General features: G+C 40.7%; 1 protein-coding gene across 16 annotated transcripts in view; it reads left to right on the top strand.

The window, feature by feature from the left end:
- Positions 1–27,574, top strand: part of LOC140514419 (TP53-binding protein 1-like) — a 125,748-nt gene that overhangs the window by 87,292 nt on the left and 10,882 nt on the right. For 8 of the 16 annotated variants that reach the window (XR_011970602.1, XR_011970597.1, XM_072624760.1 and 5 more), the window contains 5 exons: positions 4,271–4,781; positions 10,863–11,015; positions 19,439–19,737; positions 20,715–20,864; positions 21,147–21,577. Coding sequence is in view for 9 of the 16 variants with exons in the window: in XM_072624760.1 (XP_072480861.1) it covers positions 4,271–4,781; positions 10,863–11,015; positions 19,439–19,737; positions 20,715–20,864; positions 21,147–21,577 (1,544 nt within the window). In the remaining 7 variants the exon portion in view is untranslated. Of the gene's footprint in view, positions 1–4,270; positions 4,782–10,862; positions 11,016–19,438; positions 19,738–20,714; positions 20,865–21,146; positions 21,578–23,828; positions 24,009–26,517; positions 26,814–27,574 lie in introns of those variants that run through there. The other 8 variants (XR_011970601.1, XR_011970598.1, XR_011970600.1 and 5 more) reach the window with 5 other exon arrangements.

Genomic DNA, 27,574 nt, shown 5'->3' on the forward strand with positions numbered 1-27,574 from the left:
CACAGATGTTCGCAGTAGAAGAATGTTAGGAAGTCATGAACTTATGTTTAAGGATAGAAGAACACGAGGAAGAATATTCTTTAGGACGAGAATCTAATACTTAATGAGCAGAAAATCTTTTCTCATATATATTGATATCTTCATTAGCTTTCATAGTTTCTTTAAGTCAACTTTAAGAATTCCTAAACACCGAGATTTAGGTGAGTATGTCTATGTGGCTAAACCGTGAGGCTGTTAAAGAGCTTACTTATTTTTGATAATTCCAGTATTAATTTACTTGGAGAATCCTACGTGAATTCGTTGATTTTCATGTGCTTTAGTTTCCCAGTCGATAAGATCAGAATATTACGAAGGTTAATGTATTAATGAACCTGTTATAACATCTCCCAGCAAGTGTCACGAAAACAATAGACGTGGCATCTTGTTTGAACCGTCATTTGGCGCTCCCGCTGTCTTTACTGCCTTTTTTTCCTCCGATATTAAAGCCCTGAAACCTGAATGCAGCAATGCAGGTGAGATACCATTAGAGTTACAGGAAGAGTTCTAGCTTCAGTCTGTGAATCTCTATGCAGTGCCTTTGTTAAAAAACAAAAACAAAACACTGTATAAATTAGGCACTCAATTGTAATGTTCATTTAGGGCACATGCATCTTGTGGCTTCAGTATTTTGTACTAAGATGCAAAAAATTCTTTTGGTGTTAGAGAAATTGATAGTTGAATGGGGCTGAGTGTCCCAAAGGTATTTTATCCAAGTTATACAGATATCTAAAGACAATGTCATTTTTCAAATCCCACCTAAATATAGCACAGAATTAGAGCGATACTGGTTATGTTAGATAATGATTTGTCTACACCTCTGATCTGATGGCTCACTAGAATCATTGTTGAATATGACAGTTATCATTTGAATTGATGGCCTGAGGGTTCAGGATGCCAGCAGGACAGTCCATGTGAATTCTTCCATCTCATCTCAGCAAATTAATGGGAAAGGTTATTATATATAAAAAGACACACTCTGCCATACATAGGAGCAATTCTCCAAAATAACTAAGTCCTGGAACAGATAACTTCAGACTCTGAAGTCCATTGTTGGAATAGTGCATCTTGGATCTTAGTCAAAATACGACTAATGTATTAGCAAAAACCTACATTGGACATTAACTAGGAAACTTTTTATTTTATTTTTAATCATTACTGCCTCCATTTGTACAGTTTAGGTATTACACTTGGTGTTTAGTCGTTGGTTGATGTTCACTTGTTTTTAAATATCGTATTGTCCAGGTGTACCTAATGTCTGATTTCTGGTTTTTCATTTACCTTTTCAAGTCTCCTTCGCTGCTGCCAGAAATAATTAAGACTGATGTCCCCATTTACTTATGCCATTTAGCGAAGCCAAGAATATAATTTGTTTGCATAATTGTGGATCTCCATTCACTACCTCTCAAAAAACAAACATAAATGTCTTTCATACTGTCGGGAGATGAGTTGAATAGTCATGGGTCGTTGAAGTAAATAGATGTAGAGGACGAAAACAAGAAAACAAACCAATAGTAATATAACGTGGATTCGGATCTCTGTGCAGTTCCTTAATGATGGTTCTTGTACCATGTACCCAAACTTCCCAGAGGGAATAGTACAGCAGTGTGAATCCCACTTAATAAGTATCTGTGAAGAAAATGGCTGACTGAACCACTGAAGAAGAGTTCTCTTCATGGCATTTTATCTCATGAATGCAACTATTGAAACAGTTAGGTCACTTTTCTCACTTATTATTTACACTATTTCTATTTCACGTCAAACCAGCAGGTATTTCCTGAGTGTTGTGTGCGAGGTCCTGTACCAGCTACTGTGAAGAGTAAAAAGAAATGTGAAACGTAGGCCTTGTATTCAAGGAGCTGAGCTTGATTAGGTGCTTACAATCTAGCTTTACTTGAAAATAGGGAAGATCAGGTGGCGTGTTCCACTGTAATGACAAGCAGACGTCCAAAGGACTGTACTCCTTGGCCTCTACCATCTTAACAAACATGTTTAGCTTTAAGATATGCTAATTTCTTTTTCATGTTTTATTAATATCAGATAGTATTAAGGAAATGTTGAAACTTGGTTTTCTCATTAGGATTTTGGTTATTATTGATTCCTGATCATTATTTGCTGAAATGAAGCAGATAAAGTTCATAGTTAGTGTATTTGAGATTGTGAATATATACCCAAAATGCAATTTCCTGCAGTCCTAGTTACTTTTAACTCCAAAACATTTTGACCTAGAACATCCCAGATAATTAAAACAGAAAGCTAATTTTGTTATTTTGTTAAATATATGCAGTTAATTTCATAGCTTTCTTTATTATTTCAAGAAAATGAGAATTTCTTTCTGTTGTTCAGCTCCTGTTTTAACAAAGAACTTTTAGGAACGTTTTGGTTTTTAAGTATTTGTTTTGAAAGCCCCCATGCTAATAGTACCTAATCTAGATGTTTACGTTAATAGCTAAACCATGGGCTTCTTATATAGAACCCTGAAAGTTTTTACATTTACCTGACTGTAAGTAATGTGCTCATTATCCAGGTATCCATCAGCTGTCTAGTTTCCAGTTTAACAGGTGTTCCCATACAGTTGGAGATTTGATTGATCCTGATAGTGAGCAGAGGTCTCTTTGTTCTCTAGTGCAGTATTACACATGTATGCAGGGATAGTGCTTTACATTCTGCTATCTTTACTATATGTTTCTTTTTAATACCCTCTACACTTTTGTACCAGTCATAGATCCCAGTTTTATATCAGCTACGCTTGTCATTTTGACCTTGATCTGTTATGGTCTGTTATGATAACTCCACCATGGACAAGGAATATTTTATTGAAAGTTTAAATGTTCCGTGAGTGATAAAAAACAGCATCTTTGTAGCTTTTGAAGAGCCAAGTTATTCAAAAGTGGTTGCCACAGCTACCACCATCCCCATATACATAGTTCTTTAAGGTTTGCCAAACTCTTTATGTATTATCTCATTTAACCCTCACGACAATCCCATGATGTAGGTTCTGTAGAGAGGTTAGGTGACCTGTTTACAGGTCACACATCTGGTAAATGTCTGAAGCAGGATTCGAACTTGGGTCCTCCTGACTCCCATGTCCAACACTACGTCCATTGCACCGCCTCCCTAGACTTAACTACAATTTCTCTGTATCTCAACTTACTCTGTATATATCTTGAATGTACATAGCTGTTTTGCATGTTTTCTCCTGTCAAGATGTGAATGCCTTGCGGACAGGGACTGTTCTTGCCTTTGCTGTGTTCTCAGAGCTTGACTTAGTGGCTGGCACATGTTAGGCACCTAGTATCAATGCTTCTCAATTTGACCACTGTAGCTGAGAGAGCTGGTAACTTAACTGCAACTTATACCTTTTAAATTGGGCTCCTTTCCCAAAAACAAACATCAGATTTTTTGTTAGTAATGCAAAAAATAGAAGAATTAGTAACTGATAAATACTGCTGATTAACTCATAAATATTCTAGTGGATCTATGTTCTTATCAGTGTATTTTATTCAGCCACACAGATGGCAGCCCATCTGTGGTTGCTTTTTCTTCATGACCTTGATCCATGTCATCCCATTCTTCACGATGTCATCTAATAAAAGAAAAACCCCAAATATCTTGATTGGCGTATGAAGTATGAGCCCATAGCAAACTTGATAGAAGTCCATTTAGACTCAGCAAAGTATGAGGAACATTACTTTGTGCATAAAAATCGTGCTTTGACTTATCTTCTTTTTAAAAGTAAATTCTTACATTGTTGTTGACTGATAAGAAATTAACTTTTTCCGTTTTCTTGTTTTTCTTTTGCTAATAGTTTTGAGAGTTTGTCTATAAAAGTGGAAAAACATTTTGCAAAAATAGTGTTGTCATGTTGAAGTAATTGTGAATTCATCATTCTTATTTCACAGGAACAGCTACTTAAGATCACGATATAAAACTCCATAAACACAATGACCAGTAACAACAGTCATAATGTCACTCTGCATTTCACATGGTAGAAGTAGTCTGGGCACTCACATTTTCTTATTTGGTGGAAAGACTGGAACTCGGGTTTGCGGAATCTGTTTTATGTATTTGAATCTCACCTGGTGAATGGGAATGGTGTGTGCTTCAGCTGTTAAGGGAACACCACAGGAATGGAAGGGGGGTATGGAGCACTCGTAAGGAGGCTTGTCTTTTGGATTTGATTCAGACAAACCAGTTCACTTGTGACACGATCTCTCCGTGTGGTTGGTTTCAGGGGGGATTTGTTCAATTTCCCACGCACTCAAGAAGTGGAAGATGAAAAAATGGAGGATGAACCTAGCCCCTGGCCATGCCAACAACAGCCCATCAAGCACACTGCTCATGTTGAGGCCCCTGTTCCCTCAGCCGCACAACAACAGACTGTTACACAAGTGCCATCCAGTCCAAAAGGAGACACTGTGGAGATGGATGTGGTGGAAGAATCCCAAACCAGTCGGGTTCAACACGGTAAAGTCTTGTGTGCAAGCCCAGGAACACGAGAGGAAAGCACTTGTCCCAGCACAAGTGACAAAGAAGTACAGACAACAGAACATTCCCTTTGGGCTCCAACTGTTGTTTCAGTAGCAACACAAACCTCGAAAGGAGCGTGTGAACAAGTAGAGGTGGGGACCAGCACGGCTGACCAGAACCTTGGGAGACAAGATGCTAAGGTACAGACTGAGAGGAGGAATGCTGAGAAACCTGCAAATGTCTCAGGAGATGATACCGACTCTTTGCATAGCCAGGTAAGAACAGGCCTGGGCCTTCCCTGGGATCTTCTCAACTGTGTGATCTACTGGTTAATAATCATGTATTAGTCAATGGAGAAGATGAGACTTTGACAGTACAGGGCTATGTTTCTTACTGAGCACCAGGGAGTCTCTCAAGAATGGAGATGGAGGTGGAGTGGGAGATATTAGAGCTATAACTAATCTGTAATGTTACAGGGAAAACGGAGTAGTATTTGAGTTTAAGTAGATCTCCTTTCTCTTGAAAGAGAGGGTTAGGTGAACAGTCTGCACTTTATTTCATATCATATATGAAATATTTCATAATTCATACTGTGGCCCTTGATACCTTCCTGTCCCTTCCTCACCTATCAGGACTTAGTCTAGTTCCTAGGAGTCCTCTTTATGGAGTGTGAGGGAGGACGGAAAGTTGGTGGGAAGGGGTTGGAGGAGGAGCACAATAAGGATAAGAAGAGAAGTTAGGAAGTGAAGATTTGTAGTGGGTGGGAAGGTATCAGGGGCTGATGGTCGGGGCGGAGGAAGAAATTCAAGAATGTAATGAATAGCATGCTAAAAATTGGGTGGTTTTAAGGAGAGAGAAGGTGATATGTTAGATTCACAAGTCAGAAAATAAATGTTCAGGATTTCTTTAGGTGGCTGTGGGATCCTTGGGAGGAAAACAGATGGAAACTGATCTAGGTTCACCTCGGTAAAGAAGTTATGGCCCTCTTCACTTTGGATCTGTTTTGGAAAGGCTTCTTTCTAATCATAAATCCCTCATCAGGTGCTTTCCAGGGTCTCCTGTGTGGAGCTCATTTCATTTACTGATGCCTCTTAAGGAGTAAAGTCCTGTCAGTCGTCATAAGAAAACTTTAGTGCTTGAAATGCCTGCATAAAGAGGCGATGTTCTGAAGCAGCGTATTAGCACTAAGAGGATGGTAGTTTCAACCCACTTTAAGTCCATCAGTCCAGGCACAGGAGATGTTACATATCAGCCTCCTGTTTCCCTGTTTTCATCTTTAAGGTGTTAGTTGAATCTTACAGCTTAATAATTTGGGTCCGTTTTTTGAGCTTTGGCTGTATGTGGGCATGGTGGTTAGAGAGCCTGCCTTGGAGTCAGGAAGAGCTGGGTTCAGTCCCCGTCTGTGACACATTCTAGCTTAGTGACCTTGGGATAAGTCTCTTAGATTCTAAGGATCCTTAGAAACCCTCTAAAGCTGTAAATCAAAAAAGATTTGTTGGTCTGTATGAGTGGAGGGAATTTGTACACTGCATGTTCCCTGTATAAATGAACTAATTGGTTCAGATCAAAAAAATTTAATTACTGCTTCTCTTTTCTCACCTAAAATATATTCTAGACTCATGGTTTCATTGGCATAGGGAACTTTCAGTGAATATACCAATTCCAGTGGGCAGCTGTTCTGCAGCTTGTAGGCATAGAGTGTTGCTTGGAGGCCATGGGAAGTTAAGTGACTTAGGTGTCAGAGGCAGCACTCGAACACAGGCCTTCCTGACTTGGGGCCAGCTTTCTGTGTGCTCTGCCATGCTGTCCCTTTCCTCACGAACATGCAGAGCAGTCACCTGAAAGTCTGGAGATCTGACTTCTGGTCTCAGCTTTGCCCCTGACTCATGTCCTTTTCCTCTTTTGATGCCTTCTCTGTGCTGATAAAGCCAAGGAAGGCTGTGCATTGTGGGTAAGACTGCAGTCTGTTTTAGTGGAAGCTCATTTGCTCCTGTAGTCCTCAGGGTTTGGATTGTGCCCCTGGAACTAAGGTTCTCTGCATTTAAAGAGTGTCTTCTTTGACACTGCCCTCATCCTCCCCATTTATGAGTGAAAAACCAAGCTGCTCCCTCTCGGGCAGGTCTTTTTCCGAGAGCTGTTCATGAGAAAGCAACGTTAGTGTTTTTGTCCTTTCCTCTTTCATCTCTGACTCGTCTGTTTTTATGCGGCTGTCACTTGGCTTCTCCTGAGTGGGACAAAGTGAAGACTTCTCATCTAGAGTGGATCAGCCCCTAGGCCTGAGTTTCTAAACTTCAGACACTTGCCACTCATCTCCCCTTGTCTGCTTAACCCATTTCCTTGTCACATTGTACAATCAGAACCCCTTGCAGAACAAAGGAAATGTTGGTTCAGTTTCTTTTTCGATTCTTTGCATCGGGAATTTCTGAGAATATGCCACTTGCTCAAAACATTAACCAATAGAGTTAAAGGTTAAGTTGGGGGGAGTTTTGTGGTTTTTAGCTTTACAATCCTGCATCTGCTCTTGTAAGACACCTCCCTGCTCCAGGAAACTGGTGAAGGGACCGCCTGCTTCTTGCAAGAACCACGTAAAGGACTTTGTGTTCATACTTGGAGATGCCTCTGAGTAGTCAGTTTGAGTAGGGGTCTTGCCATCCCACACGGTTTTTTTCTTGTAAGTAGCACAAGTGTTTGATTATAAAAGATGTTTATCATCAGTGATTACGAAATTCAGGTTTGATATGATTTCAAGTTAAAATTTGTCCTGAAGGAATAATAAGCAGCATCTGAAAATGGTCTTCCTCTCAGGATTGTTACCTGGCATTTATGATTGTAAAAGGTATGAAGATGGGTATGTGTTAGGCGTAATATCACTTCAGTACAATTGGGGTTTTAAAAAGGATGGGATAGAAATTTGATAAGTAAGCGATGAAAATACTGATGTCCACAACGTAATGGTAGAGTTAGCTTCTTTGCTTAAAGCTCGAAGGGGATTCTAGTACAGGAAGTTATAGATGTGAAGGAACCAGACAGTCTGAGTCATGGGATTGAGAGATCTGAGGAGAGAGAAAAACCACTTACATTGCTTTAGTAAATATCTCAGTCGAATTTAAGGTGACTTGATCTAATCAGGGTAAGAAGACTGTGCCCACATGGTAGATTTATTGAAGGGATGTGGAAATGCATTCAGCTGAATGATAATGGTGCATTTAAAGTTTCAAGTCAACTTAAATAGTTTAAATTTTTAAGTAAATCTAAATGTAGTTATATTAGAAGTTGTTTTGTTAACTAAAATTGGTTTATGCTATGGAGCAAGCATATTTACAGAAGTATGTGAAAGGAAGCTTATGGCTAAATGTGAAAAGACCTTGGTTTGAGGTCTTGTCATTGTTGCCACTCACGTTCATGAGGGTTTTGTGATAAACTGTAAGTTGTTCTCAACAGAAGAAAATATTTATTGTATGACTTTTGCATGATTTTTGAAAGACCTACCTCCCAAATTTGTATTTGTAAGCTAATCTGTTATAGGAACTTCAGATTTTGGGGGGGGGGGGTGGAAGATAAGGGACAAAGATAATGGAGACTAGGAATTTTAAGGCAAAATAAAACCTCTTGGCGCCCCCCGCCCTCCCCCCCTTTTTTCTCCTTTTAAAATCCAGTCATTACAGAAGGACTTCTTAAGAATCTAATCTGAACTGGAGGTGCTCAGAGAAGAGATGTTAACTTTCCATTGTAAAAGGAGAGGAGTTGGCCCCAGCCCCACCCAGGGCCCCTAAGATCTGAAGAGTCTAAAATGATCGCCCAAGCGGCGTGGCTCTTCACTTCTTAAAGGTGTAATCTCCATATAAAATGTAAGCTGCGTATGGAGTCCTGAACCTGGAATTTATTTAGGCGATAATGTCTAGTAATTGATTTTTAGCACAAATTTAAGATTTAAGATGTGAGTCCCGGTAAAATTAGTTCAGATCTTGCTTCAGATGTTTGGTGCCTCTGTGAATACAAGCCGGTCCCTTAACCTTGTTTATGTAGAATGGGGATGATCATAGGAGCTGCCTCCTACAGTGGCTGTGAAGATCAGATGAGATAATGTGAGATAATAACTGCCAGCTGTTGTCAATATAATCTCTTACCTAGTACCTATTTATGAGTAATAATATATTTAAATTTCAGTGTTTGTGTTGGAATCTGTCTTAGATTTCTTAGAGACCCGTTTTCATGTGATAGCTTTTTATTAACATATTTTCCCCACTTCAGGTATGAAATGTAGAAAATATGAATTTATTTCATCCCACATATTTTCCTCATGGCAAGTAAGTTCATTTTCAGCAGTAGCAGCAAAAGAATATATTATGAATGCTTGTTCAGAGTAGCTGAAGAGATATGTGTAATCCTTTTAACTTTAAAGCAGTGCTAGCCAGGGTGAACTGTTCTGAACAAGCATTTGCTTAGTCAGCAAGCATTGATATGCCTTCTCTATGTCAGGCAGGCACCGTACTAGGAGCTAGAAATACTGGGACAAAGACGGTCTGTGCTCACAAGTAGCTTGCATTCTAATGGAGAACATAACTTGTACGTAAATAGGTTATTGCAAAAGAAATACAAGGTAACCTTGGTAGGGAAAGTGCTATTAGCTGGAGGGACTGGGATAAGATTCATGCAAAAAGTGGTGCTTGAGCTTAGTTTTGTATGGATACCATGAATTCTAAGAAGTGGAGGGGTGAGAGGTGGGCAGAACAGTCAGTGCAAAGACATGGGAGTGGGAAATCCAGTGTCAAGTTTGAGGAGCAGAGAGAAGGCCAGTTTAACTGTACTTTAAAGCATGTGGAGGGGAGTGATATGTAATACAGAAAGCTAAGCTGGGACCAGGTTGCAGAGAGCCTTAAATGCCAAACAGAAGAGTTTCTATTTGGTCCTGGAGATTATAGGAAGCTGTTGGAGTTTATTGAGGTGTATGCTGGCTGTCAGAGGGAGAGATGGTAACAGGATTGGAACTGCGCTTTATGAAAAAATCATGTTGACAGCTCTGTGGAGGATGTCTGAGAATGGAGCAAGGTAGGGAGGCCAGTCAGGAGACTGATGGAAGAGTCCTAGTGAGGGATGATGAGGGTTTAAGTAAGCTGTGCAAGTGGGAAGGATGGGATAATAAACATGAGATGTTGTAGAGGAAATGACTATTAGTATGAAATAATGTGATGTTTATATTGAAGATTAATTTATTTGTTTGAATTCTTTAGTTTTTGTAGCTCCTTATAAAATAGGAGTTTTGCCAAATGTACATCAGAGGTTGCAACTTACAAGCTATTAGGATTCGTCCTTGAAAGAAGCTTTAATGTGGGAAATATCAAGGGTTTACAGCTGGAAAGAAAGCTCAGAGGTCATCTAGTCCCCTTACACGTAAGGAAACTGAAGCTAACAGATAAAATGCCTTAAAATACCTAGTGTTGTCAGACCTAGGTTATTTGACTTCAAAGTTGACTCTTTTTACAGCTCTACCAAGACCTTATTTCCCATCACAGAATTCATATTAGAAAGACACCTTATAAAGTCCTTCTGCCTAAGTATAAGACTCATTCCACACTGGAGATTTCATATGGGAGACAAACTAAATGAATGGTGACAATTGAGGGGAAGGTTTTTTTCTCTAGAACCAACACTTCATGTGTCAGCAGTTCATAGTAGAATGAGAAAAATTAAATAAAAAGAAATAAACATTTTTTTAATAAAAATAACATGACATTAGTACGTAGAAGACTGGCATTGGAGTCAGGTAAGCCTGGGTTAGAGTTGCCTCTGACACGTACCAGCCATGCGACCTCAAACAAGTCCTTTTATCTCTCCGTGCCTCAGACAACTCTCTGAGAATATAAATGGCAAGGTACAACTGTGCATGTGAGTGTGGGAGGATTGGGTACCAGGAATTCTCTACATTGATAAAAGCACAGAATTGGATGGAAAAAAAATGGTATGTTTTATATTGTAGTATGAGCCAAGTTTCACTTGGTGTTTTCACATGTTTAGCCTTCATAAAGGCACAAGGTTTTATTTGAATTAATAAATTATTTTTCTTTATGATAGAGCTATAAACAGGATTCTCATTTGTTCAAAATTTGTTTGTAGACATCAACCCAGGTTTTAGGCGTAATACATTCACGGCATGTCTGTTAAGTAGATTATGTACTGAATGTTTCAACACTGCAAGAAATCTTGTATCCGTTTCCGGCTGTAATTAATTCACGTAGTTTTACTGCATTCTGATTTCATGAAACCCATCAATTGTGTCATTTTGAATTGGTTGGGTTATAGTTCTATCCATTTGTATTAGTGTGTAAATTATCTGTTCTACTGTTTAAACATTATAGGGAGAAGAAGAATTTGACTTGCCTCAGCCCCCACCTGGCCAGGTCTTGCGTCGTCACATGAGAACTATACGTGAAGTGCGCACACTCATTACACGTGTTATCACTGATGTATATTATGTAGGTGGCACAGAAGTGGATCGAAAGGTGACTGAGGTAATAATATACTAGATTTAAGTGACAAATTTCACTCAACAGAATGGTACCTTGGGTTTCTTGTGACCATTCTATCTTTTCCCTATGTCCCCATTATCCAGCTGTTGATGCTTTGTTTTCTGTATGTTTTATATCAGAAAGTAAAAGGGTGAAGTAGCTCCGAGACCTCCGCACGAGCTAAAAGTTAATGATTCCAATTTGTAATCCTCTCCAGTCCTGATACTGCTGTGTGGCCCTGAACTTGTCCCTTAACCACTCAGTGACCTTTTCTTTTAATGTAGAGATTTAGAAATGACTATCAAACTTTCTCAGGTGTGCAGTATTAATGAGGAGCAGCATACTAAAAATACAGTTTAAAATTTTTATATAACGTTTAAAAACCTTAGTATAGGATCATTGGATCTAAAGTTGGAATGAATCTCAAGAGATCATCCAATCCACCTCGGTACTTTTGTGGACGGCAAAATGGGCCTGGTGGTGGGCAGTGCTTTTAGGTCGCACAGGTACTAAGTCTGAAATAAAACAGGATTGGAATCTCATTTCTTTGACTCTAGATCCACTATCACACTATAATTCATATGCAGGTTGTTATACGGTTTTACAAGGCATCTGTTGTAATCACCCAGTCAGTCAGAGAATCACAGATTTAGATAGAGATGGACGGAACCTTAGAGGCCATCAAGTCCAATGCCCTGATTGTACAGATGAGGAAACAGAGCCTGAGAAGAGGTTAAGTGATTTGTTCAGGGTCACATAGCCTTTATATAAGGTAGAATTTGAACACAGGTCCTCCTGACGGAGGCCAATACTCTTTTCACCACTCTAGGCTGCCTCTTTTCTTCCAGCTTTGGAATGTTGGCAATAGATTGCTTGTGAAATTCTGAAAGTTCATGTTTTTGGAAGCTGACGTAGACTCATCTTCAGGGTTGGTGTAATGTCTAAGTTTTTAATGATCACGTTGCCACTTGTTGCTCTGGTTAAAGTTGTGTACTTACCTGAGAGCTCGGGCTGAAATTGGACATGGTGAAGGAATCGCATATTAGAACCTCTGCTGGTGAGTCTGATTCAGAACTGGAGAAACAGGGCAGGAAAAGTTATTCCTTTTGTATCTAGAGACTCAGCATAGTTTTCAGGTTTTTTGGCTATCTTAAGAATCTGTTAAGAGGTCCATTATTGAGCCTTTGAAAGAACTAATGCTTTTATGCTCAACTTTTACACGCAGTATGGTGAAATATCATATTAAGGCCTCAAATATATATGTTTGTCTCATAATGACAATAGCTCCCATAGATTTCATTAAGATTTATAAAGCACTTTGTTCATAACAGCTTTGTTAGGTAGTAGTGGAAACATTCTTATCCACACTGTAGAGATCCATTAGCTGAGGCACAGAAGGGGCCAATCCCTTGTCCGCATGTACACACAGCGGATTTTAAGGCCAAGATCTATGTTGTTGGACTGCGTGTTGCTGTTTCTGCTGTTTGGATGTTCATTACCCATATTAGCAATTTGGGGTGATCTTTCCTATGGCAGCTGATCATTTACATTTCTTCTTCTGAAAAGTATTTGTTCATTTTATTGGGAATGCCTTTTGGTCTTATATATTTGAGTCAGTTCAGTGTGTATTTTGGATTCTTTTTTGGACTGATCCTGTGATTTCAACAGTATGAGAAACTGCCTCTGCAGCTTGACTCGTCTGGGGTCATCCGGCCAATCCGCCTCACAGCGGGGACTGGAACCTCGGTCTTCGGAGCCCAGCTCTGCCCAGCATGCCATGTGTTCTCTCTGTCTATTGATATCAGACTTGTCAGGAATATTTAATGCAAACCCACATTTGGTTAAGAGTGTGCTCTCCCCTGCCCCTCCTTTCATCCTCCAAGCCACAGTTGTGAAAGAGATCTTCTGTTTTCTAAATGGTTATATGTGGTTTTTTATGTAGGCTGTGGATGTGAGACACTGGTATCATCTGAATTTCTACTTCCTTCCCATTTTTCCATCAGTTTCTGATGTTATTTGCCCAGTTACTGAGTTATTTACCCACTAGTTTGATTTCCTGGCTTTACGGACTGCTACGCTGCTGTACTTACTTATTCCTGTGTCTGATTGGTATCACTTACCTACCTTTCTCTTTTGAATCAGGACCAAGACAGTTTTCAGGTTTACTTATTTAGAACATAGTTTGTTCTGTGGTGATGCCTGTGTCCTCTTAATTCTTACACTTCCCTGTTATTTTCCACAAGGTTTCAGACCTTTTGTTCTCTTGAGCGATCGTTATTATTTTGTCCAGTTCCATAAAGTACACTGCAGTCTGAGTGATGTCCCAGCCCCGTGGGTGCAGGGCTCTGCTTCCATCTTCTTGAACCTTCCCCACATAGATCTAACAGGACACTTGTGCTGCCTATTGTTGGGACCTCTTCTCAGGTTTTATGCCAGTCGCCTGTCCACCTCTAAGTTACTTTCTTCAGGGATAGGGAGGGAACCCTCACTCTCTGTTTGAAGATTTTCTCTGCCAGTTAAAATTCTCAACCCATGTGCCTGTATCTGTGAGAGCTGTACTGAGACAGTCTACCACTTCATCTAAGGCATTCACTTGGGTGCTTTTTCAGAAAAAAATAATAGTTCTATATCCAACATTGGATGATTTTCTATTATCATGTTAGTCTTGCTTCAGGAATGAAGAAACTCACATCCTCTTCTAGACTATGGTCACTTCAGATGATTCATTCCTTCTCCCCATACCTGCCCCAGAAAACATGTATATTGGAGTCTCAGGAAGGGCCCGTAGGGTAAGATGTAAGTAACATTGAACTTGGAGTCAAAAGACCTGGGTTTGCGTTCCAGCTCCAATACTCACCAGTTGTGTTATCTTGTACAAGTCATCTCTTAGCTCTAAGCCTCATTTCCTCATCTGTAAAATGGAAATATTAATCCTTGTACATCTTAAGAGTAGAAGTAGAAGCCCTTATAGTAACATTTCCTTACTAGATAATAGATAAAGAAGGTTGTCATAGGTAAGAAAACAACAGGAATTATTGAAGACCTTTTTGACTCACCTTAGAGGCCATTGAAGACTTGTGTCATATGAGCAGCCAAAGGACACACTCTTCTATCATTTTAATTCCCCTTCGTGATCACAGAGTAAACTTGTCCCTGTTGTCTTGCCTTAAACAAGGAAACTTAGAGGTCCCTTCATCTTTTAGATAGGGAAACTGAGGTACAGTGAGATTGGTTACATGACTTGCCAAGGACACAGGTAATAAGTGGCAGAGCTGAGGTTCCATTTCAGATGTTCTGTCCAATGCAGCAGGATTTCTTCAACTTCCCCTAGTGGGCATTTGGAGGAGTGTGCATCCTCTTGGAGAATGAAGCTACCTTATGCAGTTTTTTAAATAGGGATCTGTTACTGCCAGTGCTCACCACTGTTGGAAACTAATGTGAGGAGCTGCCGCATATTCTCTGTAAAGTCACACACCAGAAAATTCTTATTTAAGGTATTGGTGTACTGTTGCTGCTGTTAGTCATTTACCAGATAAATGAAGCTGTTGAGATCCTTGTTGTTTGTCCTTCATTCCCAAAGAGGATCATGACATGAGGAGGTGAGATCATGACTTGGATTTAAGTGAATCAGGGCTATGCAAAGTCACCAGCCCCACTCTTTTCCTCTGGAGCCAGGGACTCAACTGGCCAGTTCCAGTTGAACAATGCAGCTTCCTTCCTTCTTTCCTTCCTTCTCTCCCTCTTTCCTTCATCCACATAGGGAATCATACGCTTACTGGTGGGTGCTCTGCCCAAAGGAATATAAATTTTGATCGATGGAACCTGATCTATAGCCTGGTGTTTTTGCTTAAATGTCCTGGTCCAGGGCTCCTCAGAGCAGATTGTCACTGATACATATGTATTTTGATGAATAATATTGTTAATGGTTGCACTAATTAAAATAATACCCTGTTTCATATTCTTTGAATTATTCTTATAGTCAGTAATTATTTTAACGTTTTATCTTTTGGCTTGAAAACTGTATTTCTAACATCCAGTAATACTTAGAGTATTGCTGCTGCTTATAGCAATAAACCGACTAGTTTAAAGATGATCGTCTCCATTTTACACACGAGGAGGGTTAGATTCAAGGGTGAGTCCACGGGGGTGGGGCTCAAGCTTAGGTCTTCTGATTCCAAGTTCAGTGTTGTTTGCCATATGCAAGTTTTTTGCAACTTCTAGCTATATTTTACCTAGCAAGATTTGAGGTATGGATTGCAGGACAGCAAAATAAAGGATTTTGCATTTCACAAAACAAAACTTGTACTGTGTGTATTTTTTTAATATACCTTTTTCAGCAGAGGATGTTTAACATTTTTCTCATGTTGAAAGGGTGTTTATCAGTTACTTTTATATTGTCTGGTACTTGTTTTGTTCTGTTTACGTGAAGGGAGAGAATCAGGGGGTGATGGAAGGAGCCCTGAGGCGCGGCTAGACCCTGGCTCTGCCGCCAGCTCCCTCTGCCGACCTGGGGAGGTCATTTCACGTCTCTGGGCCTCATTTGTAAAGTGAGAGGATTAAATTAGTCTTTTTTATTTGATAGTAATAAGGGTCAAGATTTTTCCCCACATCTTTGATACCTTCACTTAAATATACACCCTGTGAATTGATTTCTCCACACCTTAGAATCTCCTTGACTCTTGCACGTGACTGTGTCTTCTGTGTGCACTTGGTCTATTTCAGGTGCGTGTCCATCTTTGTCCTCTTTAGTTCCATCCGTGTCTTCCCTATGAGCATGTTTGGGATTGTGATACTAAGGAGTTAAGTCTAAGACTCTGCTGCTTTGATGATAGAAAGTTTGGTATAAAAATCCTTGCAGATTGTTTTTCATTTTTTTCTTCTGCTTGTTTTCTTCAATTTTCAACCTTAGACATGATTGGAATGACTTTTGACTGTTTCTGCTTTATGATGTGAAACTACTTGTAATCATCCATAATCCTTTTGATAAGATTTTACAATGAGTTTATGATTTAGATTAGAGTTGCCTTTGGTTGTGCCCTCCCTTTCTCTTTCATTCGTTTTCATTTGCGATCTCTCCCTCCCTCCCTCCCTCTCTCTCTCTCTCTCTCTCTCTCTCTCTCTCTCTCTCTCTCTCTCTGTCTCTCTCTGTCTCTCTCTCCTAGGCAGTAAAGTGAGTGAAGTGTTCCCTGACTTAGGGACTTTCTGGCATCTTTTGTTCTCGTAGCAATTAGTTTACATTAATTAAACTTCTTTATAAAATAATAGTCATGATAGTTGGAGGTGAGGGGCATAGAAAGGCACTAGTAACTGGAGAGAATCATGAAAAGCCTTGTGTAAGAATTAGTGCTTGAGCCAAACTTTGAAGGAATCTAGGGACACCTAGGAAGTGGAAGGACAGAGGTGTTGTGTGTTCTGGTCAGAGGTAAATAGATGTCATATGGAATGTCACATATGGGAATAGTAAGGTCAGTTTGGCTGACCCACTGAATATATAAAGGGGGGATAACACATAAAAAACCTGAAAAACTAGGTTGGTGCCAAGTTTAAAGGGATTTAAGTGCTTAAGAGAAGAGTTTACATTTTGTCCTAAAGACAAAAGGGAAACAGGAGCTTGTAGACAAGGAACTGTAACCAAAAATCACCAAACTGTACATTCCCTTCCACCATTTGATATTACTAATGATTCGACTGCTAGCCATTTGCTCAAATTCTTGTATGGGTTTAATGAAATATTATCACCCATAAGAAATTACCAATGTGAAGACTTCAGAGAAACTTGGGGTGATTTGAATGAACTGAATCAAAATAAAATGAGCAGAAGTAGGAGAGTGGGTATCACAGTAGCTCCAACAACACCCAGGAGGGCAGCTTGGAGTGACTGAAGGATTCTGATCAATGCAGAGATTGATCATGACTTCAGAAGACTAATGGTGAGTGTGCCTCATGCTGCTTGTAGAGGAGGGATGAACTAGAGGTGAAGGATCAGGGGTGGCTAGTGTGATGGCTAGGTTTCCTTGGTTGTACTTATTTGTTCCAACGAGGGGCTTTGGAACACTTACTTTGAGAAGTGGGAGAAGGTGTGAGATACGGGGAGAAACATCAGAGCGATACGCAGAAAGAAACAAGTTCAGAAGTGGACAGAAACAAACAGCAGTTTTGTTATTATCTTGTTAAAATCTCTCTTATTTGATTTTTAAAAAAAGTCCTTTTTTAAGTTCTTCCAAGAACTCTTTTTTTGGGACCATTTGACGTTTCTCATTAAAATAGGAGTGGCTTTTTTAGCTCCATTATCTTCTTCTCAATAGTAACCCAGATCTTCTCTATCCCCATTGTAATCATCTGTGCTTGAGTTCTTTCTCCTTTCTTTACTTATTTCATTCATTTATTGATTGTTTTATTTTGTTGTTAGCCGCTGTCAGTGCAATCACGTTCTAGTCCCAAGGTACAGGGAATGCTGCCCCAAGCCTCGGATCTTTCCTACTGTTACATGGGACCCAACCTAGAGCTCTTCTCTCCACTCCTAAGCCACACATGATTTTGCTCCCTCTGGTTCCTCGGGTGGCTGTAAACTACAGCTGTCATTTCTGCCCTGGAACTGAAGCCAGGTATTCTGCTGTCCTGCAAGTGCCCACAGCCAACAGGGTCCCTGCCCCTTGCTACTGCAGTCACTAGGTGTGTGCTAGCTCCTCCTCCTTGCAGCCAGTCTGGGACACATCTGGTCAGCACAGCTGTGCTTGGTGTCCCTTGGCAGTAGTAGGTCCTTTAAGGTCCTATTCAGCTTTCAGACACCCCCACCCCACGCCAGAACAGGTCTTAAGATGAAAGTTTCTAAAACTGGGGCTACTTCTTAGCCCAGCTGCGCCCAGGACTTGTTTGTGAATTTCTGTGTAGTTGGCCTGGAGATGTGCGCTTTACTTAGGTGGGACCTCTGCTCCTGGAGGTTGGGTCTTTCCAGGGGTCTTCTCAAATTGTCTTAGGAGATCGCACAAACAGAGCCAATGCAACCAGGATTAGAAGGGAAGCAGAAAACTGGGAAAGAATTTTTACAACTAGTGTCTCTGATAAAGGCCTTATTTCTAAAATATACAGAGAACTGAGTCTAATTATAAGAACATATCATTCCCCAATAGATAAATGGTCAAAGGATATGAACAGGCAGTTTTCAGAGGAAGAAATTAAAGCTATTTATAGTCGTATGAAAAAGTGCTCTAAGTCACTATTGATCAGAGAGATGCAAATCAAAACAGCTCTGAGACACAACATCACACCTATCAGATTGGCTAACATGACAAAACAGGAAGATGGTAAATGTTGGAGAAAATGTGGGAGAGTTGGAATAGTAATTCATTGTTGGTGGAGCTGTGAGCTGATCCAACCATTCTGGAGAGCAATTTGGAACTATGCCCAAAGGGCTACACAAACGTGTATACCTTTGATCCAGCAATACCGCTAATAGGTCTATATCCCAAAGAGATCACAAAAAAGGGAAAATGTACAAAAATATTTATAGCACTTCTTTTTGTGGTGACCAGGAACTGGACCTTGGGGGGATGTCCATCAATTGGGCAATGGCTGAACAAGTTGTGGTAGATGAATGTAATGGAATACTACTGTGCTATAAGAAATAATGAATAGGAGGACTTCAGAAAAACCTGGAAAAACTTACAGGAACTGGTGCTGAGTGAGGGGAGCAGAACCAGGAGAACGTTGTGCACAGTAACAGCAACAATGTGTGATGACTGACCTTGACAGACTTGGCTCTTCTCAGCAATGCCAGGGACCTAAGACAACTCCCAAAGACTCGTGATGGAAAGTGCTGCCACATCCAGAGAAAGAGTGATGGAGTCTGAATGCAGATGGAAGCAGACTATTTGCTCTCTTTTGTTTTGTTTTTTTCTTTCTCATGGTTCCTCCCATTTATTCTAATTCTTCTATACAACATGCCTGTTGTGAAAACAGGTTTAATAGGAATGGATATGTAGAGCCCATGTCGTATTACAGAGAGAGAGGAAGGGAAGAAAGTGAAGAAAATTTAAAACTTACGGAAGTGAATGTAGAAAATTTAAAATTAATTTAAAAAATTTTTAAAAAGAAAATTAAAAAAAATTATCTTAGAAGAATAATTGCTTTACATCCCGTCTTTATTTCTGCTGCTATCAAGTGATCTTCTGTCCTTTTTTGTGGAGGAAATTTGGAGAGCCAAAAGTTTTCTGACCTATTTTGCCATCTTCCCAGACCCCTCTCTTTTTAAATCCTCTTCTTCTTAAAAAGAGTCCTTGTGATCTTAGACTAAAACCCAGTTTTATAATCTGAATCTTTTTTGCCATTTTTAAGTTTTGGTGTCACTCATTTTAACCTAATTTGTCAGTTGAAATGCACTGTCTTAATATCATTCCTCAACTTTGTTTTCTCTTTTTTCCTTCCAGGAGGCTGAGGAACCAGTGGTGGAGTGTCAAGAGTGTGAGACTGAAGTCTCTCCATCACAGACAGGCGGCTCCTCAGGAGACCTGGGGGACATCAGCTCTTTTTCCTCGAAGGCATCCAGCTTGAACCGGATGTCAAGTGGGGCAAGCAGTGGCCTCTCAGTTGCACAAAGCAGTAGCAGCTCAGGGAAGGGAGCTGGTCTTGGCAAAGGGAAAACAAGTGCAACAGAATCTGCAGATTTTGCCTTACCCAGCACACGTGGAGGCCCAGGAAAACTGAGGTGCAGATATTGTATCCAGAGGTAGGGACATGGGCTTAGTGTGGGATGAGGAGGCTGATGTAACTTATGGAAAGGGGAATGATGGGAATGGCAGAAAGAGAGTTCGGAAGATTTTCGCCAGCGCTCAGCACCCCCTTGCCCCAGACTAAATGAGTTCTCTTTTCCTCCCTTGCTTTTGGGTTGTTACAGTAGGTGTTGCTTCTTTAGGGTACTTTTAGCTGATCAGTTAAGATACTGCTGGAGGATCAGTGTGAGCCTGTCACTCTCATTCTGCTGGCAAAGTACCTTCCTTCATAGGCCAGAGACCCTGATGGGCTCCTAGTAGCCAATCATAGGAGGTATGTGAATATTAGGAATATGATGGACATGATGGGGGTGTGCTATTCCTGTGACTCTTTCCCTGCTTCTTAGGAACTGCCTTGGAAACCATAGAATCATAGAGATGTAGATGGAAGGGACCTTAAGAGTATAGAGTTCAAACCACTCATTTTTCAGATGAAGAAACTGAGGCCTGAGAAATTAGGTTCTTTACCCAAGTTCATACAGATAGTAAGTAGCAGAGCGAGAATTCAAACCCAGATTTTCTGATGCCAGATCCAGAGCTTTCCCACTGCACCATGCTGCCTTTCTCACTTCCAAAGTCTTTTGCTTTTATGAGAAGTAAAACAGGTTTGGGGTGATGACTTCACACGGGTTCTTTACTTTCTAATGCAGATTCTGTCGTGGACAGGAAGGCAAGACAAATAGAAGGAGGTTTGCTGAGTTTGAAGCTTGTGCTCAGAAGATTGATTAGGAGGCATTTAGCTTCATCATAGACAAGAATAAAGCTCACTGTTTTCCTCCTTTCTGTTTTTACTCCCTTCCATTTCATGATTGAGATGTGACTCATACGCTAGCTTATCACTGAATTAGGGGCTGGTACGTGTTGACCAGGCCTGCAGCCTGGCATGAGAATTCCCTAATAGGTGCCCTCCGACTAACTTGCCTTTGTTCTGCAGCGCTAGAAAAGGGGTCACTCAGATAGGGGCATCGGTGTGTGAGGAGGATGGCGATGCCGGCCTTGGCATCAGACAGGGAGGAAAGAGTCCCGTCACACCTCGCGGCAGAGGACGACGGGGCCGCCCTCCTTCTCGGACGACTGGCACCAGGTATTTGGGCAGTGTGAGATGTGCTTCGTTGGGTTTTTGTTCATTAAAATAGGAGGAGGAGAGAGTAGTGTATGGGGTGCCAGGAGAGAAGAGGGGATGGTGTAGGGACTGCCAGATGATGTGAGTAAAGGTGAGAGCAGCTGGAAGACCAGACTCATGACTTCAGAATCCGTGGCTGATCATTCCGCTCCTTCTCTGAGGCAGGGAAATGAGAAGTTAATGTGCATCCTCCTTAATTCATTCATCTCATTCTCACTTCCTCATTCTACATTTCCTTTTCAGAGAAACAGCTTTGCCTAGCCCTCTTGGTGTCGAGGATATCTCAACAAGTGTCTCGCCGGAGGATAAACCCTTCACTCGCATTGTACCCCGTATGCCAGATGCCAACAAACGAGCAGATGGCAGTACTGGAGGTTTACGCCGTAGCGACTCTCCAGAGATTCCTTTGCAGGTTGTTGCTGGCCCATCTGATGGCCTCGACTCCTCCTCTCCAGGAAACAGCTTTGTAGGGCTCCGCGTTGTAGCCAAGTGGTCCTCCAATGGCTATTTTTATTCTGGGAAAATAACACGAGATGTTGGAGCTGGGAAGTATAAGCTCCTTTTTGATGATGGCTATGAATGTGATGTGTTGGGCAAAGACATTCTCTTGTGTGACCCGATTCCGCTGGAGACAGAAGTGACAGCCCTTTCAGAGGATGAATATTTCAGTGCAGGTAATGAAAGGAGCAAAGTTTTTAATAGCTCAGTGTGTCCTTGGATACGTGGGGTGCTTTCATCAGTTACTGAAAAGTCCCCCCAACCTGACTATTCATTAGGGTCCGGTCAGAAATCATTCACCCAAAACTAGCCGCTCTGATTGCTTCCTTTTTTATTTACTGTCTGTCTTGATAAAACCAGACAGATGACTGCAACTGAAATAAATCAGATAAGTAACTGTTCCTAGGAAGAAGTTGTACTGATGCCTGCGGGTGTTCACATGTATGCAAAAGTGCACATACCCAGTTTTGTCTGGTTTGAGGAACTGGCTTTCTGTCCTCACTCCTTCCCCTCCAGGGTACAAGTTTCTGAGGGGTAGCAGTGAGAATCTTTTCTGCTCTATGCCTTTCATTGTTTCCTCTTTCTGAATTAAACTGGTAGTAAGATATTGTTCATTTGTTACTTAGAAACAGTTTACCTTTCTCAGAGTTTTTCTTTTCCTTTAGATGATGAGGAAAAAATTATTTTGTTTCTGAGAACTCAGGCAATATTTTATGATTAGGAATCTTGAGTTTCTATTGCTTGCTCTTGTCAGTCTGGAGCAGGCTTGCTCATCTTATGGTTCTTGATGGCAGGGCAGTTTAGAAAGATGATGTCTAGTAAGAGTTCCATTTTTAAAAAAATTTTGTTCTGTGACTGAAAGAATTCTACCAAATATATGAAACAAAACAAACACCAAAAATTTGGTCTAAAATATGTTCCAGATATATGTACCAAATTCTGAAAACTTGGTTTTAGGTACGAAAATAGCTCTTGTAGGTCCGCGTTTAGCTCTTTGAACACCAAAGATATATTGTCTCCAGAATAAATCCTGGAGAAAATAATTTAATTCGATCCCTTTGAGCTCTCAGAATTATTTCTACAAGTCAGTACCAGTGGCTTGTTTTTTAAATTCTTTTGTTTCTTTTTTAAGTCTATGAAGTATTATGTAGCTCTTACTCTGGCTGATTAATTCTTGACTTGCTGGTGTTTCTTTTATAACTTGGGATTTCTCTTGTTGAGTTCTGTAGTTTTGTGGAGCTCAGGAAGGATTGTAAAGAAATTTATGCTGACGAGCAGAACTCAGTCTTACTTTCTCTCTCTTGTTTCTGACATTTGTCTCAAGCCTGTGATACAGGATTCTGAAAGTCGGCTCCTTGGGTTTCAGAGGTTGGTTTTTCCAGCTCTATAGTGGAACACAGGCCGGTAGAAAAGAACAAAACGGGTTCTCCTGATCATGGGTTTGAGGATGAGGTGGTGTGAAGAATCCTTTGTTAGAAACCCTGTTCTCCAATTAACATCCCAACAACCAAGCACGATTGGCGTACGCTTACAGGCTTATTGACAAACCAAGGATTGTTATGAGGGTGTTGAGGATTTCACAGAGCTTGGTTGTGATAGAATCATGATTAGAACCCAGATCTCCCAGTTTCTGTTCATACTCACTCTTTATCCTAAGAAACTGGGTCAGAATTAGAGCAATGGTGTGTTTTTTCCCTTTTGTTCTGATTCTTCTTTCACAACATGACTAATGCAGAAGTGTGTTTAACATGATTGTACATGTATAACCTGTATCAGATTGCTGGCTGTCTGGGAGAGAGAAAAATTTGCAACTCAAAATCTTACAAAAATGAGTCTTGAAAACTATCTTTACATGTAATTGGAAAAAGTACTGTTAAGAAAAAAAAAGAAAAGGAAAAAAAGAATTAAAACAACGAGACTAAGAGGAGAGTGAGAGAGGAGCAAGCAGGAAAGACACATTTCTGCTTCGTACCAGCTTGTCTCAGTTTCCCCTTTTCTTCAGGTGCCCGCCCACTCCAAATCTGAATGTCAGGTATATACTTCCCAAAAAAAAACAAAATTAAAAAGGATTAATGAGTTACATCAGCTACTCTACAGCACATCGTAATTTCAAGAGAACTATTAGAGCCATCAAAAAGCCAGCAGTGTTTGGCTTGAGAAATAACTGGTGGCTCTTACCCCAGAACCCTCTTTCTGACGCCCTCGAACTTTCCTTCCCCCAACTCCAGTGCGGTAGTTGGATACACTTTGGCTGGTAATACACTAGCTGTGACAACTCGTGTGTAGTCATAGCCCAGCTTTCAAGTGTTCGAATCAGCTGGTTTAGGTTCACTGGGCAGAGCACAGAGTGGACACAAGTAATGGACTACGTGGGATGGCATCACTGACCACAGCTTTCCTTTATTTTCTTCCCACGCGTGGTAAAAGGACACAGAAAAGAATCTGGGGAATTATAATACAGTATTGAAAAAGAGGGCCAAAGGAAATGGTACAAGCGAATGGCAGTTATCTTATCTTTGGAACAAGGGAACAAACTGAGGGAGCAGTATGGGCTTGGTCCATATGAGCCAGTAACACCCCTCACCAAGGCCGCAGACATTAGCTTAGGTAAGATCGGTGTTCTCTGCAGCTAATCTCAGGAAGCCTTGTCAAGCCTGTATTAAAAGGCAGTCTTTTGGGTAGCTTGATTAACTTTGTTATTGTTGTATCCACTTGTGGCTGATTAGATGGAGATCAGGTGCATATTCCTGGGCCACTGTCTGTTCCTGTTCCCTTCCCGGAACCTTCTAGTAAATCGTTTTAATTAGATCTATGTTTACTTTGTCTGAGATCAGGACTGCTGTCCTTGCTTTTTTTTACTTCAGCTGAAGCATAATACATTCTGCTCCAGCCTTTTACTTTTGCTCTGTGTGTGTCTCTCTGCTTATAAACAACATTGTAGGATTATAGTTTTTGATCCACTCTGCTGTCTTCTTCCGTTTTATGGGAGAGTTCATCCTATTCACATTCACAGTTCTGATGACCAACTGTGCCTCTTTCTGTCCATCCTATTTTCCCCCTTGTTTGCACTTTTCTCTCACCTTTCACCCTTTCCCTTCTGACCTGCTATGCTTCTGACCATCACTTTCCTCAATCTGCTCTCTCCTTTGTATCAGCTCCCTCCCTTTTCTTTCCACTTTTTCCTCTTACTTCCCATAGGGTAAGCTAGATTTCTAAAACCAGCTGTATGTATATGTTGTTCCCTGTTAATCCAGTGAGATTAAAGTTCAAATGATATTTGCCCCCCTTGGGGCCTCCCTCACACTTCTCTCTGCTGTAATAAGTCTTTATGCCTCTTCTTGTGATGTAACTTATTCTGTCCTACCTCCCCCTTTCCTCTTCTCCAAGTACAAGTTTCACCCCTTAATTTTTTTTATCATCACATCAAAGTCAGCTTCTACCCACATGCTCTAATCTATGTGTGCCTCTTCTAACTATCCTGATAAAGATGCATCTGTCAGGAGTTACAAGTGTCACCTTCCCATGTAGGGATATAAACAGTTTAACCTTAATGAATAGCACTTTTTTTCTTTCCTGTTTACCTTGTTATGCTTCTCTTAAGTCTTGTAGTTAAAGATTGAATTTTCTGTACAGCTCTGGTTTTTTTTCTTTTCATCAGGAATAATTGACAGTCCCCTATTTCATTGAAGGTCTGTCTTTTCCCCTGAAAGATTATGCTCAGTTTTGCTGGGTAGTTGATTCTTTGTTGTAATCAAAGCTCCTCTGCCTTCCAAAATATCCTATTTCAAGCCCTCTGATCCTTTAATGTAGAAGCTGCCAAGTCTTGTGTAATCCTGGCTGTGGTTCCGTGATATTTAAATGATTTCTTTCTGGCTGCTTGCAGTATTTTCTCCTTGATCTGATAATTCTGGAACTTGGCTACAATATTCCTTGGCGTTCTCATTTTGGGCTTTCTTTCAGTAGGTGAGTCTTTCAATGTCTGTATTACCCTCTGATTCTAGGCATCAAAGCAGTTTTCCTTGATAATTTCTTGAAAGATGCTGTCCAGGCTTTTTTTTTGTTATGATCAGGGCTTTCTGGTATTTCAATAATTCTTAAATTATCTTTTCTGGATCTATTTTCCAGATCAGTTGTTTTTCGCATGAGGTATTTTACATTTTCTTCTATCTTTTCATTCTCTTGCTTTTATTTGACTGATTCTTGATGTCTCATAGAATCATTTCCTACCACTTGCCCAACTTTAATTTTTAAGGAATTATTTTCTTCAGTTAGCTTTTTGTACCTTTTTCCATTTGGCCAGTTCTACTTTCTAAGAAATTGTTTTCTTCGGTCAATTTTTGTCCTTTTTCAAACTGTTGACTCTCTCTTGAATACTTCTAATTTCTTTTCCCAGTTTTTTCTTCTACCTCTTTTATTTGACTTTTTAAATCCTTCTTAAACTCTCCCAAGAAGGTATTTTGGGCTTGAGACCAATTGAGACCAAAGGGAATGCCCCCTTTGAGGTTTTCTGGATGTAGGTTTATTGACAATTTTGCTTTCCTCTGAGTTTGTGTTTTGATCTTCCCTGTCACCGTTGTCACTTTCTGTTATCAGTGTTTGTTTTTGCTTCTTGATCATTTTTGGAGCCTGTTTAGTAGTTTTTAAAGTTGAGCTTTCCTGCTAGAGTACAGGCCACACTGTCCCAAGCTTCTTGTGCTAGGGGCCAGAGGCCTGGTCACTAGCTTTGTGTACTGGGGCCTCAGGTACTGGTAGCTTACCTGTTGATGAGATAGAATCCTAGTGGTGGTATCTGGCATGTGCTGAGGCCAGGTGGAGTTTTTCTGTATTTCTCTTGGGCTGCACTGAAGCACATGGAAAGTCTGGCCACTGAAGGATGCCTGCCCCACCTTGTAGTAAATCCTTAGGCTTCTTGCCTCAGCCCAGCAGAGATAAAGCAAATCTTCAGTCAACCCTCCTCAGCTCAGCAAGAAGTAAAACAAATCTTCAGCCATAGAAGTGTGAAACAAAATATGGAATGGTCTTAGAATATGTTTTATAGTGCAGTGGGAAGTGTGAGGGAAGGATTCGGGGCCTTATATTGTGAGAACTAATTACTTTCTGTCTTACTTGGTTATAGATAATTTGGTGGAGCGTAAGCGAAAACGACGAAGTAACCTCAACTCCCCAGGCACCCCCACTACCTCCAGCAGCAGTGCCACTGCCACTCCTCCTCGTAAAGCTCTCGAAAGTCCCCGAGTCTCTATGGGGCCTCTCTCTGGGAAGAGGAAACTGATATGCCCTGAGGAAGATCGATCCCCTGCCAAGCGAGGCAGCAAGTCTGCCACAATGTAAATGCTCTTCCTTCAGATACCTTCATGACATGCAAATGGTAGTCTTCTTGGCAAAAGATAATAAAGTATTGTGAAAAACAAAGTAGTGTTAATTATGTGGCCTTTTGTTCTCCTGGTAATGAGCTGTGTACGTATTCAGCTAGGCAGGGCGTAAGATGCTTTCATATAGCCTCCTGTTTTAGGGCACTCCAGCTCATTGAGGAGTTAATCACTCCTTTCTACCCCCTCACCACAATATTCTTGGCAGAGTAAGGTAAAGAGGGAATGGCAATAATATCTGAAACATTTAAATGATAATTTTTGTGATGGGGGTAGTTGGGGGGGGGGGCTGGGAAAAGAATCAGGGCTGATGGGGGCAAAATTTAGAGGCAGGTGAAGTTTGTGGTTGTCACTTATCCATGGTACATGTGCTTCTTGGTGTCTCATTTGCCCTCAGAACCTGGGAACTCATTGTCTCACGATGTCCAGCGACTGTCCAGCACTGCTTCATTGTGGCACTTTGCATGACTTTTACTAACCTGTGTTCCATGTTCCAGTGGCTTCTCCAGTCTCTTCAACTTTAATGAATTCTTATTCCTTTGGTGCTGGGATGTAGGAAAGTAGTTTGATTAAATTGCAGTGTTAAGTTTTATTAAAAGGGCAGCTGTTTTTGTGTTCAGACTTGTTGGTTGTATCTTCATCATCTGGGTGTCAAAATGTCCCTAGATGCAAGCTTCTTTCTAGCTCGTTCTTTTATCTGGGGAAAACGTTACCTGTCATCTTCGTCTTTATATGAGCCTTACAGTCAATTTTCCTGACACAAATCCCCATTTTCTTTTATTCCTGGAAAATTGAACAAAGAGG

This window comes from Notamacropus eugenii, chromosome 7 (assembly GCF_028372415.1).
Source record: "Notamacropus eugenii isolate mMacEug1 chromosome 7, mMacEug1.pri_v2, whole genome shotgun sequence".
Lineage (NCBI taxonomy): Eukaryota > Metazoa > Chordata > Mammalia > Diprotodontia > Macropodidae > Notamacropus > Notamacropus eugenii.